General features: G+C 48.1%; 1 protein-coding gene across 3 annotated transcripts in view; it reads right to left on the bottom strand.

The window, feature by feature from the left end:
* The window catches only part of UBE4B (ubiquitination factor E4B), a 105659-nt gene that overhangs the window by 35408 nt on the left and 48031 nt on the right, over nt 1-22220 (bottom strand). For 2 of the 3 annotated variants that reach the window (XM_037045277.1, XM_037045278.1), the window contains 12 exons: nt 20970-21057; nt 20031-20175; nt 18160-18388; nt 17280-17696; nt 10273-10414; nt 9241-9341; nt 8529-8643; nt 5156-5239; nt 2690-2746; nt 2020-2136; nt 1824-1922; nt 1122-1235 (listed from right to left, as the gene is read on the bottom strand). In XM_037045277.1, coding sequence (XP_036901172.1) covers nt 1122-1235; nt 1824-1922; nt 2020-2136; nt 2690-2746; nt 5156-5239; nt 8529-8643; nt 9241-9341; nt 10273-10414; nt 17280-17696; nt 18160-18388; nt 20031-20175; nt 20970-21057 — 1708 coding nt within the window. The remainder of the gene's footprint in view (nt 1-1121; nt 1236-1823; nt 1923-2019; nt 2137-2689; nt 2747-5155; nt 5240-8528; nt 8644-9240; nt 9342-10272; nt 10415-17279; nt 17697-18159; nt 18389-20030; nt 20176-20969; nt 21058-22220) is intronic. The other variant, XM_037045279.1, reaches the window with a different exon arrangement.

Genomic DNA, 22220 nt, shown 5'->3' on the forward strand with positions numbered 1-22220 from the left:
ACTGAACGCCGCTCCCACTCTCTCCCTCATTCTCCCTCAGGAGCATCAGAACAACCAGTTGCACGGCTCCTGCTCGGCCAAGCTTCTGCAGCTGACAGCACCAGCATCTTCCCGCAGTAACCACACAACAACTACGATGACGACAGTTAACCAGGGGGGCGTTCGCGAACAGTAGCGGGCACTGTTCTAACAGCCTCACGCACGGCAAACCCGCACGCTCAGCTCCACTGCTGTCTCCACTTACAACGAGGCAACCGAGACACAAAGACGGAGCCAAGGCCCCGCTGTTGGTTAACGGCGGAACCACAGCTGGAAATCCAGTCAGTCTGACACGAGGTCCACGCTTCGCTCGGTACGCGCTCACTAGCAGAAATGCCACACGCTCATCAGTAACACAGCCAGCGTGTCCCTATAACATTCCTCCTCTGGCAAAAAAGACCACGCCCTGGCCCCCCTCCCCAGGGCCGGAGCAGTTGGAACCTGTATCCGGTCTCCATGGTCTGCTCCTGCCCCTCCTCCCACTCCAGCCCACGATCTGCACAGCCCCCTTGGCAGGGTCCTTGCTGAAGAACCCTCCGGTGGTTCCTCACTACAGTTCTTACCACACCGACCAAACTGATGGACCCTCTGCCCACCCCTCCAGCCCACGACCCACCCTTCTCCTTCCTGTTCACTGTCCTCCAGCTGCACAAGTCAGCACGGGGGGGGGGGAGGGGGTGGCTGATTCCAAAGCTAGTTCGTTCCTGCCTCAGGGCCTCAGACGTGTCTAGAAAGCTCTTTCCCCAATCTTGAAAAGGCAGGTTCTTTCTTATCAGTCAGGCCTCTGATCAAAGGTCAGCTGCTCAGGCCTTTCTGCCACTCAGTCAGAAGTCACCCCAGAGCTCCTTTCTGATACCTCCACACTTGCTCTCAAGCCCTGTACCTTGGCTTACTCGCTTCCTAGATGCTGCGACCACCTGCAGTAATGCCTGCGTGCTGACGCAGGTGCGCTACACCATGAGCCTCGAGCAGCACCCAGACGCCCCGCCGTCTCGGTCCACACGGCATCTCCAGTTCCCGGAGCGCTGTCTGGTCGGCCCGAGTGTCGAGAGCAAGTCAAAGGAGCCGTTAGGAGCCCTTACCTGCATCTGGGCTTTTTTCATGTTGGCATTGACGACAGCGGCCATGTAACCCAGGGCAGCCTCACGGGTCTCGCCATTTAGCAAAATACTATGCAGAATCTTGAAAAGCTCTTGCTGAAATTTATTTTAAAAACAAAAAAATTAAAACTTTACTTTAAAGTTATTCCTTTCTGACTTAAGAACAGCTAGCTTGCTTCCCGCTTTCTCCCTCTCCCACATTCACTCGCTTTAGGAGACCCTGACCACAGTAGAACAGAAGGGAAGTCCACACTCCACTGTCGACATAACTAGCATGAAGGTGGACCATGGAGTGGAGCGGGTAAGTCGCTACAGTTTTAACAAAATAGCCTTTGCTACTTCCTTCCCAGGATAGGCTTGAAATAAATCACCTTCATTGCACTACAATCAGCCTATAATTTTGCTGCTTTTGAGAACTGCGGATGTATAATTTATGTTTGGGAAAATCGGACATCGAGTAGTGTGCGCAGGCTGACAGTGTTCTCTCACCCCCATGGGTTAAACGTTTTGCACGCTTAAGGGCAAGCTGGGGACAGAGCCCGGCCCGTCAACCCAGGACCATCCCCAGTGATGCCCCTGACAGGGGCACACAGTGTTCGTTCGTGTGCAGTTACTGTTCAACACGCAGGTCACAGTCTTTGATTCGCACCCCCCACCCCCCGGTTTCGCTTCCTGAGCACCTACCCTTCCCAGCTCCAAGTAATGCTGCAATGATTGGCTAACTACTCGAGTGTTCTCCAGGGTGATGGCAGGCCCTGAGAAATATTTTTCAACCACTTTAGCCTGGAAAGAGAAGGAACAAATTCAATCGACATATAATGTGTGTCTGGGAAGGAATCTGGACTAAGAGCAGCAAGGTGCAAATGGCCAATATACTTACATCATCTTCGGCAAAGACCGAGAAGCTAAAGAAGGACCCCAAGTAGGAGAGTCTCTGCAGCTCCCGCCCAGAGCCGGGGCTTAGCGTCTTAGGCAACCACAATGGCAAAGAAGCGACCTGTGCAAAACGGAAAAGGCCAATCAAGCTGCGAAATCGGTATGAGACGTAAGAATGTGATGAACAGAAGAGCTCAGCGGCCTCGCTGCTCAGCTGGTGTGAGCCGCCAGCCCGTGGCCCACTCCTGACGCCCGGAACGCAGACTCCCAGACGCACTCGCGTCCCTGTCAGCATCTCTCACCCTGGACAGAGGAAGGCCCTCCAACACCTCCACGTTTTTGTAAGCTATGCTTTTAAGTTTTATGTTTCAAGATTCTTTGATAGAATTCAAACGAACTATTCTTATACTACAAAAGGATTCCAGTAAATTTTTTTGTAGGACCTGTTATTCTAGATGTACAATACTTATGAAAAATAATCACGAGAAAGTAAATGGTTTCATCCCAGGAAGTAACATATCGGCATCAATTTAACAGTGGAGAACCATCCACACCTGCTGCCGACAGCCAATCTACACGTCCCCCAAGACACCTTCCAGACAAGGCCACCTAAGGAACACCTGCTCGGCCACATGCTCACCGGCAACATGCAAGCCCACCAGGGAGGCACTTACCAAATTGCACACGGGGTGTGTCTTCCCAAACTTGGTTTCACAGAGCTCCCCTAACGCCTGGAAATCAGAAAGCCATTTCAAACACGCTTCGTCTGAGCACAGCATGAACACCGAGGAACAGCTTTAATTGCTGCTATAAATACATATGCATTCCCTCCAAACACTAACAGCTTAACTGGTTTTTTGACTAATAATAACACATCACACCATAAAACAGGTAAAACAGAAATAGAAAATGAAACTAAAAGCCACTCACAAACTTCACCCTAAGGAATAATCTCTACCGGTATGTTAGTTAACACTTTCCAGGCATATTTTTGTGATTGTACAGACAGAAATACATATGTGTGTTTTTACAAAAAACGATTTTTCACTTAATAATTTTTCACATCAAAAAGATGTGCTTCACAAACTTTATATGGGTAGTCTTGCCAGTGCTAAAAAGAACTATAGATAATTACAATTTAATAAGCTATCAAATATAGGACATATTTAAAAGTACTCCGTGATTTCAAGATCTCTGGTATTTTTGAAAACTCCAAAATTTTCCTTCGGCGCACCAATCATTCTCATATTAAAGCATCGGGAAAGGGGAGTTTTTCAGGACAAACACAACTTCGCATGCCACGGCCACCCAGTCAACACTATTTAGGCAGGGAGTTTAATTTTCTCCGGGACGTGGACACAGGGCACTGACACATCTCTGCGGCGCTCTGGGCTCGCAGAGCCACGGGGCAGGAAGAGTCTGGCTGCCCGGCGCTGGTCCCCACACGTCGCTGCTGCACACACTGGTCTCCTGGGCAGCTTCTGAAAGCTCAACGCCAGGCCACACCCTCACCAGCCATGGGATGAACTTAAACTACAGCGTCTGGGAGGCAGGCCCTGGGATTTTTTTAAAGCCCGCAGGGGATTCCAAGGCATGGCAGAGTCGGGAGCCACTGACCTAGAGAAGGATCATGGCAGTTTCTTATTTCGGCTCCGACAGACTTCCTCTGCCTGCCTCCCACTATTGTCCTTTCTCGAAATGCACTCACACTGCTGTACAAGCATCAACAATGGTGCAAAATAAAACTACTGTCTCTCATAATGAAGGCCTTTGTCTCTTGACCACGAAGAACATTTTGTTGGTATCTGACGCTAAAAGCTCCTTACCGAAACAGAGAGCTAATTCAAACCACCCAAGTCAACAATTCTGTGAAGGAATATTTACATAATACAGTGATAATTAATGTACACTGAAATATTCCGTCACTGAACTCAATCAGATCACTCTACTGCCTTTTATCTGCCACAGACAGAACACTGCATAAGGATTAATGGATTTTACTGGGAACCTGAAATGAAAAGGTGCCCACAAAAACCCACTCAAAATTATTTTTATAACTAAGACTTCCAGTGCCCCAGCAGTGTCTTTCACGCCTACCCTTTTGGTTCGATTTGGACTTTTTAAGCAATAAATGCACCCGTTACGTACATCTGTGTTGGCATTTATCACAGGGAAATTTCCTGACTGTCCTGTGGCCTCGGTTTTTGTGAGCGCCCTATGGAGACGTCCCTCGTCTAATCAGCTCCCAGGTCCCCCGTGTCTGGCACAGAAGAGGCCCACAGTAAGTAATGAGCTACTGGTGAGACACAGGGTAGGTCAGCAGAATGAAGAAAAGGAACAAATGCAGTAAAAAAATATCGATCTCACCAAGGCCTCAGCTTACACAAGGTTGTATTTATGCACAGATGTAATGGATTATGTTGATATCTCCCTTCATATTTCTAGAATGAGAAATACTTCAAAGTATTCTCCCAAAATTTCAAATTCCAGAGAAGAAAAGAGCCCGTCGTTTCGTTTCTGGCTCCGGGGCTTTCAGGACAGCCCAGGAGCTGGATGGGAATCTGGCGGCCACTCCTGCCCACAGTCGATGCTTTTGCCCCCAGTGCCTTACGGAGCCAAGCATTTCTGTCGTCTGTGTCGAGTGAGGCTGGAAGAGAAGTGTATACAGCCTCGGGAGATAGGGAAGGCGAACGAGAGAATGAACCTTGGATTTTCTGTGGAAAGTCACTATGTGATGGTAAAACCGTGTACTTTTCTTTGTATAACCTTGCCTTTTTATATGCATGTGTCTTTTTTTTTTACAACAAAATTTCAACCCCAGTAGTGTGGGGTATGCTCACTGCCAGGAGACTCAGAAGGATGCCACCAATCATTACTGTTTCCATAAGCTACCCAGTCCACATTCTAAGGACTGCGGCACGGACTCCAGCCCAGGCCTCCAGTGGGTGGGGCCGGGGCCGAGCTGCTGTCTTCCCTGAGGCCTCTCACTGCACCCCAGACACTCTGCGTGCCCAACACCATGATTTCCCATCTTAAATTTGAAAACGAGGCTGATCATTGACTGAAAGGAAAGCGCACGTTAAAATAATCTGGAAGAAAACAGCTACGGAGCGGGTCAGGGAAAAAGAGCGCAGCTTTACCATGAGCGGGTATTTGAAGTAGTCGCTGTCCAGGGAGCACTCTTTGGCGGCAAGAGCCAGGCCTTGTAAAATGGGAATAAAGATCTGGAAGAAAACAAAACAAGGCAAAGTCAGGAATACAAACCTAAGAAAACATCAGACAGGAGGCGTCGCAATAAAGTACTGAATCTGAAAGCAGAGGCGCTGCCGACCATTCCCCGGGGAAACGCTGTTTTGTGTGTAAGGAGCCCAGAATCCGGCCACCGAGGGCGCTGCCCTTTGACAGGGCCGCCCGCCCGGTTCAGTAATGCGGCTGGGTCCTCCAGAAGCGACAGGATCTGGAGAACCCCAGGACTGTGGCAGGATGCCCAGGGATTCGACAGAAACTCATAAACTCGGAGCCTGCTACAGGATTCTCAGGGGCCCTTGCGTTAATCAGCTACATTCTGCCACTCAGAGACAACATGTTTCTGATCACCAAGCACCTATAATCTGTTAAAAAAAACAAACAAAATAAAACTGGTCTAAATGTTCCAATACCTTCTCTATCAACATTTCAAAAAACTCTTTGCTGTCCCCCTTCCACCTCCATCTAATTCCTTCTATCTTTCCCTGTTTATGTTGAAGAGAACGAGAAAAACAGACCAATAATGGGCGTTATTATTACATTAACTTTAATTATGTGCAACAGAGATAGCTGGTAAATGTTAAAATTGAAAAAGAAAACTCAATCAGAACGTTTTACCTCCCTATACGGTGTAATTAATAAGACAACCTGCTATCAGAGCTTCAGGGCACTCGGACTACTTCTACAAGTTCGCCACCGACACCAGGGCCCTCAGACACCACATGAGACCAGCCCAGCAGGACTCCTCTCCAAAGTCTGCAGTGCGCTCACTGATCGACACATCCAGGGAATTCGTTGGGATTAATAATCACATTAAGCAGAACTAGTCATAAACAGCAGCTGACAAACTGAACGCCAACGAGCTGAAAGGGAGTGTTCTACAAAGGCCTCAAAACCCTGAAAAAATCCCCTTTCCTACTGATTTCCGCCCCTCGTATCACATACAGCCATCATTTAAGAAGCACAGTATTTCCAAGCAGTACCCTGGGGTGCCTGGAGGTGTCAACACAGCTCCGGAAGAGATCATTTTAGTTTTTGCAACCAAGCAATCGGGGTAGAAGTAATGTGCTGGCGTCAGCCAGCTAAAAATGCAGAGGGCATGCTCAGGTGTGGCGGTGGGGAATACCCAAATCGCAATTATGAAGAAAACAAACAGAGGTTGCAGAATCACCAAAAATAAATTTCATAAATGGTCATCTAGAAAAACGTCTAACGTGGTTTTCAGGAATGCCATGAAGTAAAACACCTTTACTCTTTCTAACAGAGTTATCCTCTTCTGTAAGTAGAGCTCATTTAATTCATAATAAACAGACAAAACATTGCAAAGCACAACACTTTTCCAACAGTCAAATGTTACATACTATTTGTGTGACTTACACACATTTTAAATAATCCTCTTACCTTCAAATAAATAGCTCCCAGCAGGGACAAAAAATGCTACAAGTATTCATCTCCAACCCTAAATTCTAGCAGCTATTTATTTCTGTTTATCTGTGAATATCTACCTCAAATATTAGAAGGAGACTGAAATTTCAGTCAACACATTGAATACTTTGAGTAAGACCTAACGGTGAGGCTGTTTTCTACTCTACCCATCCTTCCTAGGGAACACACACGCAACTCTAGAAGGACGGGCCGCCCACGCCCGGTGGGTGGGAGAGGTGCCAGGCTTCTGCGATGGGAAACAAGCAGGTCTGCGTGGCGGCACGACACTGTCAGCACACTCAATGCCACAGAACTGCACACTTCCAAATGGTTAAATTTGTGACGTGAATTTCAATTTTGGAGAAACAGAGAGGGAGGGCACTCATGACCTCTGTGTAAGTTTATGAATAAAAGAGGCATACCACACTCTTGTCAGCTGATCGCTGCCTGACTTTACATAGCTGAAGCTACTCTGGGTTCCTCAAATGACATCTTTTTGAACAGAAGTATTCCAGCTAATGCACATTACACATATAATATAGTGTATCAATTAAACCTTTCGAGCAGTTATTTATTTTCAGCCGAGGTCCCTTTCTTCTAGAGAAGAAAAGCGCACCATGGTACCCTAAATATTCCCATAATCAACAAGACGGTGATCCAAGACAAGCAGCTAATGAACTCCAGACACAGAACATACGATACCTGCTGGGGTTTTTACTCCTGGGCTGTTTTTCTTTTTTACTAATATTTTAAAGACACAAGTCTTGAGAACTCCAAGACCTTAAAATTAATAGTTATAAATAATGTTAAGTATAGGTCCTGGCTGGTGTAGCTCAGTGGATTGAGTGCCAGCCTGCAAACAAAAGGGTCACCGGTTCAATTCCCAATCTGGGCACATGCCTGGGCTGCAGGCCAGGCCTCCAATAGGGAGCGCTTGAGAGGCAACCACACATTGATGTTTCTCCTTCCCTTTCCCTCTCTCTAAAAAAATAAATAAAATCTTAAAGAAAACGTTAAGTATAAAATCAGATTAAAAGGAATCATATCAATTTTAGCTTTGCCTTTGTTATTCCTCCTAGTCACAAAAAAAGAAAAGATCATGCAACAAATGGAGACAATATCATAAAAACCCGTTCATCAAGGGAGGTAGTTTGTGAAAGGTCGTGTGGCGAAGCACCTACTTTACAAGACAGGCCATAAAGCAACAACTATAATGTGATGCTGAAAACACTGCCAGACTTAAGTTTAGTAGTTATTATTATCATCATCATTAAGCTTTATTATTAAATATCGTGTATCTGCATTTTCACTTGACTTTACACAATATGAATTAACAGTTAGTGGACAAATGAGTGAGATATAAGGCATCACGCTACTTTGCTGAGAAGAAGACATTCTATGTGGCATGCAGACTGCCACTGAGCTAGTTCGGTCACCAATTTATCCATCTCCTTTTTGTAAACTCAGAGAACTAATTTTCGGCACTACTCATCTGGCAAATGTATGACATGCCTTATGCTATCTCTTGGTATTCCTGTGTTAAAGGCTCCTTAAAATCAGAGGCAGGGCCTTATCTCTTCTTATCTCCCGAAGCACTTGGCACAAATCCTGTTTAAAATTCTCAGTGCCTTGCTGACGAGATGAAGCGGCCCAAAAGCCGAACAGTGAAGCTGTCAATCTGATTTCCCTAAGAAAGGAATCTCAGGTAGGTCTTCCCCCTGAGCAAATACTGCGTGCATAACAAGTCAGGACCAGGCATTTTCAATCCATGGTGTGTTTAAAAATCAGCCTCGTTAGAAGCTCCTATGCGAACACTTTAGCCCCAAATTCAGAAAACCCTACCTGCTTGAACACTTCTTCATCCTGGTGAGTGGTTCTCACCAGTTCTTGAATGAAGCCATATGGGAGATTCCTACAGAGCATGTACGGCACCAGGAAGGACGGCTGCTGCATGGACCTGCGGACCCACCAGAGGCAAGAGCTGCGATGAACAGGCAACTCACGACCACATCTCAGAACACAGGGAATGCCCGCCGGCAGCAGCTGCCCGGGCAAAAGTCAAACTCAAAAGCCCCCAAATATTCAACATAATAGTTTTAGGCAAAAGATCACCCTTCTTCTCAATAATAATCCCTTTCTATGTAAAAAATGAAAGCTGATTCCCAAACTGCCCATTCCTCATGATTCTCTAGTCCTGAACAGCAACTGCCTGTGTGATCCGTGGGAAAGAATGATCGTCACATTTCACTGAAAACCTCCACTGATTTAGAGCAGCTGCTTTTAAACTAAATGACTGATTCCCTGCCTGGATGTCAACATATTCCAACAACGGTCTATCTCAGTGAAGCACACAGAGGGGTTTCCTTCCCCAGTACTTCAGAGAAGAAAAGGGACCTCAGAGAGCACCTAGTCAACCCCCTTCTTTTTACAGGGGAGGAAGTAAGGCACTCAAGGCAGTGCAACATGGGAGGTGACGGGCAGCCCCCCCCCCCCCCCCCCCNCCCCCCCCCCCCCCCCCCCCCCCCGCTATCAAGCACAGGCTGGTTTTTCCTACCTCGGCTGTGTGAGGGAACCTTGGAGGACTAATGCAGTATGGGATATGCACTGGGAGCGGATGTTGCTCAGAAGCTGGCTGACTGCTGGCTGGCTGCACATCTGAAAAGAGACGCAGAGGTCAGGGCTACAAAGACAGACAAAACACTCCCACACTGTTGAAGACGGACAAGCATCAGAGAAGACGGAACTCCAGAAAACGGCAAGCTTTTCTCTTCTTTTATTCATAGCAAACAAACTGGACTGACTCCATTACCCAAGTACACGGGCTCTGCGGAAGCCTACAGTTAGAGAAGAAAGGAGTGCCAAGTTTGAGGCGACCACTCAGGAACCTCGGACCTGTGCCCCCTCCCTCTGCCTCTGCCGAGGTTAAATGCAACAAACCCCAAAGAGGCCCTTCACGAGAATGAAACAGGTGGACGACCAGGCTAGTTTCTAGTGGAAAACTAGAACAAAAAAGTGATAGTGGTAAAATAACAATGAAGCCAGCACAAAAGTGCAGCTTCCTAAGCATAAATGCAGCTTTGTAACTTATTATTTATGTGAGTCTGGACAATTACTTAACCTGAGTAATCTTCGTGTGTTCATTCATACAATGTTACAAGCAGGACCTGCCTTACACTGAGTTGCATGGGGCCAACCGGGCAACGGAGGGTCTGAACCGACGCAGACCCAGGGCCGTGCCTGTCAGTCCACGGGCACACACGGACGACGTTTGTTACCACAGTGACGACGACAGAGCATCAGAAACCACTGGGGCCACGCAGGTGGCTGGCAGCAATGGCATGGGACCTGTCCCTTCTCCCCTCCTTCCACTAGGATGTGACTCCCTGAGGGCAGGGACCGTCATCTGGCTCGCTTGTGCCATGCCCCGAGCTCCTGGCACAGGGCCTGCCACTCAGGACGTGCCCGACAACCACCTGACTGACCGACTGAATGAATGAATGAATGCTGACAGGGGGCGGAAACAACTGATCAAATGAATATAACCAGGTTTTTGTGCATTCTTTTAAGTGAATCTATTTCTTATTACCTTTGGTGCTTTTTTTTCCTCTATTCCAACTCGGTCAAAACACTCGATGAGGTAGTTCAGCATGTCTGTCTCCTTGCAGGGCTCAATGGCGAAATGGTCACTGTAGGAGTCCCAAGTACTCGCCCCACCAGAGGCTCCCAAACTATGGAGAAGAGAAGAGGAAACTGATGACGCCTTTTCTCTTCTCAATGAACTGCTCCAGACAGCGTTTGCCACACGGCAGCAGAAAGCCTGTTAGGACCCTGCCCCCAGGACCAAGCGCAGACACCCATGCAGCCACGCAGGGCGCCGACCGCTTCTTTCACCGGCTCCAAGGCCAACGAAGCCCAACGACAAGCATTTCCAGTAAACACTGCACTCTGACCGAGAAGAGAGTCTGACCAAAAACCCAGCATCTCACCTTCTTGGGAATGGCACCTTGCAAGCCCAGGAGGACTAAGAACGGCTAAGCATTTGAGGGGATGTCACACGACCTTACAACAAGTGGCCAGTGTCACTCAGGCACCTTTGGAGGTTAGAGCCAGACCACACTATCACCGTCATTGAATGCCTTGGGGTGAAGTTTTAAGGGACTACCAAACACTCCCCCCCATCACCTCCATCATAGCTCTCAAAGCCTTCACCCAACCTTAGGCAGCAGGGGCAGAGCCCAGGAAAACCGTCTGGTTAGAAGGAGACGTGAAAATATTTGTTATCAACACAAGTTTTCCAAAACTTCCAGTGAAAAGGGCAAAGCAGTACAGTAAACACCAAACCAAACCAAACCAAACCCTGGCACAAGGAGTATCCAAGCTTAAGCTCTCTCCCCAGCCCTACCCGACTTATTGCCTGAACCTCAAACCTCATCGTGTGGGCAACAAGGATTAAATGGAATCACGTGATGGGCTGCAAAGACTACAAGCAGGAAACAGCGGGCGGCATTGTTATCAATAAGAACTGTACTGTGAGGCCCAAGCCAAACATTATCGCACGGGTTGGGTGTGAGGGAATTAAATAAAGCTTAGCTCAACCATCCGTAGGTCAGATACCGGATCTGATGTTAACTCAGCAACTAATTTGATATGTGCAGGAGATACGGAAACATTAATCACAGCATAGGAGGAGACCAGGAATTTTAAATTGAAGATAAAAATGAGAAAATATAAGCTTAACAACAACAAAAAAGACATGTGAAAGGTAACAAAGACTGGGAAAGACTGGCCGGAACCTGAGACCCATTCCTACCTCAACACAGGGCAAAGGCCACAAACTAAGAACAAGAGGAGCCAAGATGTTAACAATATGTTATATACACAATGGGTAGATATGCGTAACTAACTTTTGAATACACAGGTAACTGACCTTAGAATTTTAGAAAAATATACACGTTGACCTTGGAATGAAAATATGATATTGAAGGATTTCAATAAAATAGGTGAAAAAAATGCTAGTTTTAAATCATTTAAAAACGCCAGCCTCCAGGCCCGAGTCCCGTAAGTTCGAATTTCTACAACATCGGTCATCGGTGCTGCAGAACTTACCACACAGATCTTACTGCACAGGCTGATAGAGACAGGAGGCGGGGTCAAGGCTGAGAGGTGGTCAAAGACTCAGGCAGCCACCACCCTCCTGACTGAGCAGACAACGAACTGAGGATCCCCAGTGTCCCCAGAGGGCCCTGACAAAGAGGGGCTGGTCAGTGTGGAGCCCTCCAAGAACCAAAACCAATGGGTTCTTCTGTCTCCTCACCAGTTAATTTTGGGACACGGGATCTGGCATCTGTTCATCGGCCTGACCACAGAAAGAGCAGTGTTGCAGCAAAGCACAGGAAAAATCCCGTAAGGACAAAACAGAAAACCCCGCCCACAAGTGCAAGTGTGGTGAGCCCCCAAAAGTGGAAGGGGGAGAAAGCGATGTTGGTGCTTCCCTGCGCGGCCTCGGCGCCAGTCGCGGCTCGCCCCGAAGACAGACCAGGCCGATGCAGACTCCCGCCTACAGACAACGAAGGTTAACCTTCCTCCGAGCAGCTCTCTCAAATGACGATGAAGGCAGATCTCCCTCGGTTTCAAATGAAAATTTAAAACTATACATTTCCTTGATGATGAGCCCCCAACTTCTCCCATTTTTACATTTCTGGAATGAAAGGCACCTCACACTGGATGTTGGAGTCATCTGAGGCAGTGCCCACAGCCAGCATGTGACCGTTGGTTTGACGTCGGCACACCTAGGTGGAGGACGCTCACGCACATCCACTGGGCTCCACTCTGAGCCAACCCACCCACTGCATTTTAACTTAAATTTGATCACCTCCAAGTCAGTGGAAATATCTTCACAAACATTTCGCGAGACCTGCAGAGGGACAGCGCACATAGAAGGCTGCCGGCCAGGTGCCCGGCAGCGCAACGAAAGGCACTCGGGGTCCAGCAGAGACTTTCAAAGCCAAGAGGATGGCACATACTGGTGACTACCACGCAGCACTGCCAGGTGATTTCAAGAGGAGAAAGAGAAAAACAGAAACCAGCAAAACATTTAACCAAATAGGAGATGCAAAGTAAACCCCGGTATTTGTCAATATATTTCAAAATGAGGAGGTCAGTCCCAAAGGAGCTAACCCATGTTCACAAGTCTGAAGATAGGCCTGCCTAGCCAATGCTGTGCATGCGCGCCAGTGTTCCAGAGTCCTGCACAAGGGCCTATAGATTCAAAGCCAAAGTGCTGGACTCAAATAGTAAATGTGATGCTGAAGGAGAAAGTGGTGTGCCTTTTATACAAATGTATGGTATCAATAAGTCTTTTAAATGTTTTAAAACATTTCATTTTTCCTGAAGAAGTTATTATAATTCATGGTGGCTTTACAACAGCTGATGTATGAAATATGACACTGGAAAAATGTCATATTTAAGTCCTAAGAGTCTCAAAAATTATACCTCCCTCTGGGAGAACCTATGAACCACATTCTGATAACGACATCAGTCCACGTTAACAATGTAACTACCTCACACGAGAGCACCACAGAATAGCTGAATCCTTCTGAAAACACTATGAAAACATTCCTGGGATTTACACACGCATCAGGTGCAAACTGAATCCCACCATAAAAACTTGCTTCTGAAGAAGGTGCCGCTGCACTTTCCTCTCTTCTGTAAGAGATCAACCACCCTTCGCTTTCCTTCTCTCTTTGCACGCAGGGTCGGGAGCTTTGTATCTGCCTGACACGAGGCAGAGTCAGAGCTGTCCAGCTGGACACGACGTGCATTCCGAGGACAAAGGTCCAGGGTGGGCCTGTGGATTCCAGGCCTCGCCATGGGTCCTGGGGTGACCACTGAGTCAAAGAGATGCAGTTCTGTTCTAGAGGACGGACACTCAAAACTGCAGTGCTCGGAGGAAAAGCGAAGGCGAAGGATGGAGGACAGAGTGGGGCACAGGGAGAGTGTGTGTGTGTTCTGCGTTTAATACAACAAGGCGAGGGACACTCTGATGAGACGCCCTGTACGCAGACCTGAGGAAGTCAGGCAGGGGCCAAGCGCAGGAGGGGGTCTGCTGGGTGAGTTCAGGAATAGGACCAAGTACAGGAGCTGCTGAGTACAGGCCAGAGGGAGCAGGTGAGGGGAGCAAGGAGGGGTTGAGTGTATGTACTAGCATGTGTGCCCCTGTGTGCACATGACCTGCAGTCTTGCAGGCCAGGGTGACAGACAGGCTGTGGGTTCTACTCCATGTGAGAAGGGAAGTGACTGGGAGGTCTGGGACTAACACAGGAGAAAGACCTCTTTCGGACTGCATGCCTGGTTCCTCTCCGAGCAGCGGTGAGCGGCAGGAATCAGCACAGACGTCTACCTCTCGCTATTTGCTTATGTTTCTCTTACTGTGTGTGCTGGCTCCTGACTTGCAAGGTTTGACCTCCCTCACTGATACATCTGAGCACAAGAAAACCAAAAGCCCAAACTTCATTCCGGTCATCCACTTTCTAGGAAATGAGGAGAAGTTTCCTCAGAGCACGCCCAGTGGTGTGCTGATCACGAGACAGCTCTCGCTTCACCCGTCTCCATCCTGGAAAAAGTTCCTCACGATTCGCACAGCTCTCTGAGGGGAACGTTTCCACCTTCCTGCAGTCCTCATCACCGCCACCACACACCGTCAACAAGGGGACACGTGTTCGGACCGCCTCCAAGAAGGTGTGTAACGTATCAGCTCCACGGGACTCGCAGAGGGGGACAGGAATGAGCCCCCCCAATTCCTTCCTCCACGTTGGAGCAGTGACCCATGCAGCCATACGAGAAGCAGGGGCTCGAATCATTGCCTTCAGAATAAACACATTCTAAAATAATCGACTGGAAAGGGGGGGAGAAAAAAGCGCTTTGCTGAGCCCTCAAGTGGACAAGGCTCTGCAGCCTCTCCCAGTCCAGCCCCGCATGCACTCTCAGGTTCCTCTCAACTTCTTTCATCGGGTATGTATTTTTACCCATCATTTCGTATTCTTTTTGGTATCTACTCAGAATCTATAAACTGCCAAATCTGGATAGATCAGATTTCACTTTAGCAGCCAGCAAAGGACCTGCCAGCTGACTGGAAGGGGATTTTGTAACTAAGGACTAAAACGCTCTTGCCCAGGAACAGAGTAGATGCTCTCGGCAGCCGAGGAACCAGTTAGAAATGCGAACAGCACCTGTCCTATTGGGCAGTGGGCAGGCTCTGGGTGGGGCAGGGCTCGGCAGGGACCCGTCTCGTGACTTGCCTCCCAGCCTCCCAGCGGCCCGGTTCCGCGGTTAAGGTGATAATGTATGCAGTGTCGGCTGTCTGGCACATGACGCTCAGTGAGCAGGCAGGGCTATTCTTACACAACCATGAGAGAGCTCCACTGCTCCGTGTAGATGCAGAATCTGGGTCTGAGACAAGGCGGGGATGTTGTAAGTCCAGAAAGACGGGCGTTAGTGACAGCCGCACGTGACCTGATGTCTTAGTTAGAGAAAGTTGGAACCAGACAGGCCAGGGAGACACAGCATTTCTCCCACAGGTAATTTAGAGCAAAACAAATAACAAAGCATTTTGCTCATGCGTGGAAATTGATTCCTAACAAGGCTGCATAACTGTAGTCACGCAACAGGATTTTTATCTGCATGAAAAAGGCACTTTTACCTCTGGGAAATCTACTTGAGAAAGAATGATATAATGTTCAACCTAATACAAGTATCAGCCTTCCTGAGTCAATATTCAGCCTTGCACCGACATTCCCCTCTCTCTCTTTATATAGTCACTCTCCAATGACTCTTCTGCACACTGGCAGATTTAATGAAGTGTACCTAACTCTCACCACCTTCTCTATTTATAGCCTGGAGTTATTTTTGAACAGTGCTGGGCACAAATACCAACTCAGACCAGAGGAAACGTCCATTTAAGAGCAAGACAGTAAGTCGGAGTGTCGGGAAGACAGTGCTATGACACTTTCTTTCTCAAAGTCACCTAGAAACCCCCCGATCTTTCCCACTGTTTCCAGGGGTGAACACTCAGCAATACCATGAACTGTATTTCAGCCTCTGCCGCCACTCCAAAGGCCAACCAGAACAGGGCAGTGCTTCACTGAGGTCAAAGGGGTGGTCAAGGAAATTTAAGGTCAGAAACGACAGCAGAACCGCAGTTACACCGGTGCGACCCTCTGCGCTCTCCAATGGGCGAGCGGGTACACGTGCACGTGCGGGTACACGTGCACGTGCGCACACACGCGTGCCAGCCCTGAGGCCACTCCCGAAGAGCAGTGACCCATGCAGCTGTACGTAAGATGACAGTCCTCCCGAAGTGCACGGTGCTCACTCCTGGCAGCTCACAAGAACACTCTCACTACAGAGGAGTGAAGGGTTCTGCATTCGGATCTCAGAGTGGACGTACTTAACGACAACCGATCTTTATTCCGGTTTTCATGTCTGTGACAAATGAGTATGTGCACGTTCTCTCCACACTCGCCAGGTAACAACTACGGGAGTTCTCCTCTGCGTGCCTTACCCCACAGAGGGCCCTAACATTTCAAGGACAGGCAGGTTTCTCACATCTCACTCTCCAGATCGTCTCATCGGACCCTGTCCTGTTTAGATGCAAAGCACACCCCTAGTGAGGGCTGGTGAAAGTTAGTTCCTATGCACATGCAGGGGGGACTCCATTCCTGATACCTGGACCCAAACTGGACACCAGAAAACTCATCACCACCACCACCACCTTCATCATCACCATCATCTTCTTCATCATCTTCACTGCTACTGTCCCCAGAAAGTGCGAGGAAGAGGAAGGAGAAAGGACTGTCGTACAGACTACCACAACAAAAGCAAAAAAAGTCATCAGGAAACAAAGGAAAACAAGAGGGACAAAGCTTTTGCAAATGTTGTCCTTTTAATTCAATCTTACACTGAAAGTTTTACCCACTGACACGCAGACAGCAATTAGCCCGAGTTACAGGGCTGCGTAGGCAGGTGGGAGACAGGGAGCACTGGCTTCACGGGATTCTGAGACCGCTCTGTTCTAAGCAGCTGACACAGGCGTGTCAAGGCACAAACACGGGCCCAGCTCGGCAAGCAGAGGTAAGGGACGCCAGGCCCAGATTTGCTCCCATAACCCCTTGGTCTGACTGTATGCAAACTACGGCTGAGGGAGTGTAGAAAGTCAACAAGCAGTCCTGTGACCCCCAACTCCCAAATACAAACTGCTGAGAGTATCTGAAATCTGTCTGCAATGAGGAGAATCACATGAGTGAGATTTTAAAAGCTAAGTTACGTCTTCTTTTTCTCGCACAGGATGGAGGAGGCGTGGGGGAAGGCAGCGAAGAGAGGAGCCCTCGGCAGTGCCACCCACACTCCTGAGGTTCCCAAACACGGGCAGCAGCTTGGCCCCAGGCTCCAGCCTCCCAGCTAGGGAGACACCCGGGTCAGCCTCCCCACTCAGCACCCCGGACGGAGGCCAGTGTCACCCAGCCGTTCCTCCGGACCGCGGGCACCTCCTGCCCCTGCACTGCAAACACGCGCTCGGCTCTCCTGCTGCATAAATACCTAGGAGAGGTCCTCAGGGAGGAGGGACGTCTGCGCACGGCACCGGGTGAGGCGGGCAGTAAAGGTGGCCCCGTGCTGGTGGCTCTCGGTCGGGAGGAGCTGGCCGGCACTGCTTGAGGGCTACTAGCGAGGGCGGGGAGGCTCGGTGAGCTAGACAGAGTGGAGCAGCCTGAGGGCCTTGGGGAAGGAGAAGCCGCAGCCCCCCCAGGGTGGGTGACAGTGTAGGGGCGGTACCGCGCAGACGAGGGCTGGCTTCCCGCCGCAGTCCCGGAGGAGGAGGCCGCGCTGTGGGCGCCGAGGGAAAGGGCCGGCACAGCCACGCGGCTGGCTGCACCGGAGGGGGAGGCGAGAGGCGGGCTCGTCCTCGGCACAGAGCTCCAGAAACTCGTGTGGGGAGCTGGACTAGTTTCATAGAGGCTACATTAGTTGAGAAAGGGAGGAAAGAAGAGAAAATTGAAGAAAAACTTGAGACAAATAACCAGAATGGAAAATATCAAGCTTTTAAAGAATAGAATATTCATACTTCCTATGTCTAAGCATTCCAGTATACCCATCTTTTGGATACCTAAATAACTGTAATCTAATTGCTGTCAAGAACTAGAGGTTTTACTTACAATATTTTAAAGCTCTCTTGCAAAAGAATAATGTGCAATGTACAGCCATTTGTTTCTAAACCTTAATTCACCAATAGCCAAGCCACGGAAAGCCAGAAAGACCAATCTGGAGAAGCTGGAACCTCCTTCGGTGACCAAATCCACCCCCCGAAAATGCGATGCATGCTACAACCCACACGACACGGGCCCACGAAAGGGCATTCTCTTCTCTTACGTACCCGTGGCTATTGCACTGCCCATTAGATGTGCAAAAAGAACACACTGACCTAGACAAAGAGCTGGCGCCGAAGGACCCCACACTGCAGAACATGGGGCTTGTTCCTGGATTGGAGCCAGTATTTAGCATGAGATTTCTGTCTGGTGACCGAGCTGCCGCCGCAATTGGCTGTGATGTGGCTGTCAGACTGGCAAAGGGGTTTTCATCTCTAGTCTGAGTAGACATCATTAGCACTTCCATTAAGATCTGGCCAATCAAGTCCTTAAAATCAGAGAACACTGTTGGAAAGGCAGAATAAAACAAAGGTTACACGCGGTTCTTCACATGCACAGTCCCCAAATAAGCCAAACAGAACCCGATTTGGCCCGGTGCCAGGCTCGGACGGGGTCCCGGAACAGTACTGGGACACCGGTGGAAACCAGGAGAAATCAGGGTCTGGAGTGTGGTTAATAGTGCTGTCTCAGTCCTCAAGGCCACTGTGGCTACGTAAGAAGTTAACGCTAGGCGACGTGCTGAAGTGGATTCAGAACTCCCTGTGCTATTGCTGAAGCTTTCCTGGAAATCTAGATTTGTTCTACAAAATGTATTTTAAAAAACTGGAGGTAGTCCATGAGTCACTGCTAATATATATTAACCGTAAAAAACTTACTCCCAATGACAGGTTAATTTACTACACTAGAAATGCAACTGGGTTAATATTTCTTCTCCTATGGATATTTTATACACAGTAAAACTATCAAGTGCAAAGTCCAAAGTATTACAGAGGAAGGGTCTAACTTCTCCTCACCATCTGGCTTTCTGGGGCGGATCCTACTCCCTAGCTTCCTTCTTACTCTCTACAGCTCCTAACTGTTTCACTGCAGGTCTTCAAATACACTTTAGAAAGATCAATCTACAAATAAAGGTCCTAACCCATGTAAGTCTTACTCGATCTGGTTATTAAAAATTACCACTTATACACGCACAAGACACTTGAGAAGCTTCAGGTTCACAGCAAGCGTAACACCAAGTGGCAGGGTTTTGACACGCCTGGCTGCTAAGGTCATCTCTATAACCAGGGTTGAGAAGGAGATCCCTGCCAGGACAGAAGTGAACTACCCATCCAGAGGAGGCCCAGCGGACGCTTGTTTGCGGGAGAAGAGGCAGCGCAGGAAAGGGAAAGACGATCTCCCTAATGTCCAGGCACTCCTTTTAAATACGTCTCATGAGGGAGCATTCTGTGCCAGACACCCTCCCGGGCCTTGGGACCACGTCAGTGAGCAGCCGGACCAAAGTCGCTGCAGGCCGGGGGGTTATACGCAGTGCCATGCAGGCAGACACCCTGGCGCACCCCCCTGCCCCTTCCGTATTCCAAATGACTGCTGTGAAGAAAAGGGACGGTGCCCTGTCATATGGGCACACTAAGAGTTTTACGACTTTGTTGTAAGTGTGGTTTTAGTGTAGGTTCTTTAAATACAATCCTGGAAACACAGCCAAAGCTCACTCTGTCCTGTCTTGCTAAATAAGCAAGTGATTGAGGCCGAGGTAAGCACAGGGCCCGGCAGCTCCTAAGGCAGGTGCAGGTGGCACGGGCCCCCCGCAGGGTCCCTGGAGACTCCCCCACTTGCTCCTGCTTGGTAAGAGGCACTAATGCTCTGAGCATCTGCTTACACCACGGAAAAACTTTCAGCCCTGCGACAACGGGCATCATTTCCTTATTCATGCAGTTTTCTTCAGAGAATCTAAAGGTGAAAATGAACTTGTCAATAAGACCCATGGAAAGTGGGCACCTGTCGGTGTCCTCACCGGTAAGGGTCCCTGTATCGAAAGCACACCCCCGGGCGGGAACAGCAACTGTGGAGCTGGGGAGGACAGCAGCGCTCCGTCTGGTTTCTCCTGAGGTCAGTGCTCTGAAACAAGGCCGCGAGGCTAGACTCCTACCTTCTTTTGGGTTCTGCTTAAACTGCGCAGAAAGGGAGGAAAGAAAGATGACGTCTCTGTCCCGGTCCTTCCAGGAGACACGAAAGATCTTACAGACCAGCTGCAAGGCCTGTTCTTCAGACACCTCAGACCCCGAAGGAGGTTCCTTGTGAGGAAGAAGATGTGGAGGTTAATTTCAAGTGGTACGAGGTCTGAGTTAGACTTCAAAAGAAATACTTACTTCTGATTTAATTCATTTCAGAATGGCACAGAAGTATTCACCCAGTGACTGAGGGAAAAACAAACGTGCTACTATGCCTTCAAAGCTACAACTTTTCGCAACATGGAAGAACTATACAACATAAAGGATCACGCTACGTACAGGCCAACTTCTGCCAATTATCAACACGTGTTGTGGGCACTAATAATGTACAGAACAGAGAGCAATGTGGTTATCTATACCTGCTCTACACCACACTGAGGGAACCGAACCACCCCCCTCAAAATCCAAAATATCCTTTTCCTAAATATAGGAACTGAGCTCAGATGATAACAGTATATGAAGACCTCATGTTTTCAAAAAAGCTTCCAATAGCTGCTGGGTCCCACACACTGCATTCCTGCTTCCAGTCCCAGGATTCTCCCCAGAACAGTACCAGAGATGGAATGATGTGCTTCTTGCTTAAGCCGAACACCAACAGGAAAAAACATCCAAATTAGCTCTAAAGACACTCCTATTACAAACCAGATTTACTGGTTAAAAAACGGACTGAGTTGTACTTCCATTAAAAAGGGCCAGCGAGGCTGCCCAACTTCTCCTCACAACAAAAAACAGTCAGCTCAACGGGCCCTGCTGTCTGGGGTGGCCCGCTCCCAGACCCCGCGGCCACAGGACGCAAGGAGTGCTCGTTTGTGTCACCCGTGCCAAAAGCCGGAGCAGGGGCTTCATCTCTTACCAACCTTGTCGCTGAGGCTCCTTTTTTCCCTCCGATCATTTTCATCGACTTCCATATTTTCAATTCCTGAATCCACATCCACCTGGGACATGCTTTAAGTATAAAAGACAAGTAAGTCTTTTACATTTTATAAATCCACCTGATATCCTAACTGCTGGTTGATAATGGTTTTAAAATATCAATCAAAATCAGTCAGGAAAGCAAAACTCATCAAATTAATTTTTTCTATTAATTTTAAGAGCTCTCCATCTATTAAGATATACATATTTTGTTATAATCTTAGTATTTTTCCAAGTTGTCACTTTCTCAGTCTCACTTTCAAAAAATAAGGAGAGCATATTTTCTACATGAACTACGTTAAACAATACACAATCATTTGGAGCCTGATTACAAAATCGTGTTAAGTTTATATAGTGCTTCCCCCACACTGAATAAACAATTGTTTCAGCGCCACTTATTGACCAGACCATCATTTTCACATTAATATGAAATCCCCTCTTCCTATGTAGTTTTCACATATGTGGGGGTCTATTTCTGGACACTCATTTCTGTCCCGTTAGACACTGTATCCCCAAGCCAACACCACTCTGTCTCACTAAACTCCGCCCTGGGTCTCGATGCCTCCGCCTGGTTCTTCTGCTTCAGGACAGCCTTGGCTGTTCCTGGCCCCCTGCTTTTGCATAGATAGTGGCAAATCAGCTTGCCAGGTCCCTTGAAAATACACTGGGATTCTGACTATAATTTCACTGACTTTAAAGATCAAAGTGGGGAGAAATGGCATCATTATGTTACTGAGCCTACCTAAGGTATCTCTCTCCAAGTATTCAGGCTTTAACTTTTTTAAAAAAATAAACGTTATTATTTTCTCCCTAAGTCTTTTACTTCTCTGGCTAAAGTTATAGCTATGTACCAAATATATATATATATATTTTTTAGATTTTTTTATTTAGTTATTTTTAGAGGGGAAGGGAAGGAGAGAGGGACAGAAGTATCAAAGCATGGTTGCCCCTCGTGCGTCCCCTCCTGGGAACTGGCCTGCAACCCAGGCATGTGCCCTGACTGGGAATCGAAACACGATCCTTTGGTTCACAGGCCCGCGCTCAGTCCACTGAGCTACACCAGCCAGGGCTGTGCCATATATTTTTAAATGAAATTGTGAATGGCACCTTTTTAAAAATTAAGTTTTCTAAATTTTCTTGTTGCTAGTACATGGTATTTTAACTGATTTTAAAAACAGACCTATTTTAAGTAGCTT

Source organism: Sturnira hondurensis, unplaced genomic scaffold (genome assembly GCF_014824575.4).
Source record: "Sturnira hondurensis isolate 20B ecotype Veracruz unplaced genomic scaffold, ASM1482457v3 Scaffold0004257, whole genome shotgun sequence".
In the NCBI taxonomy this organism is placed as follows: Eukaryota; Metazoa; Chordata; class Mammalia; order Chiroptera; family Phyllostomidae; genus Sturnira; species Sturnira hondurensis.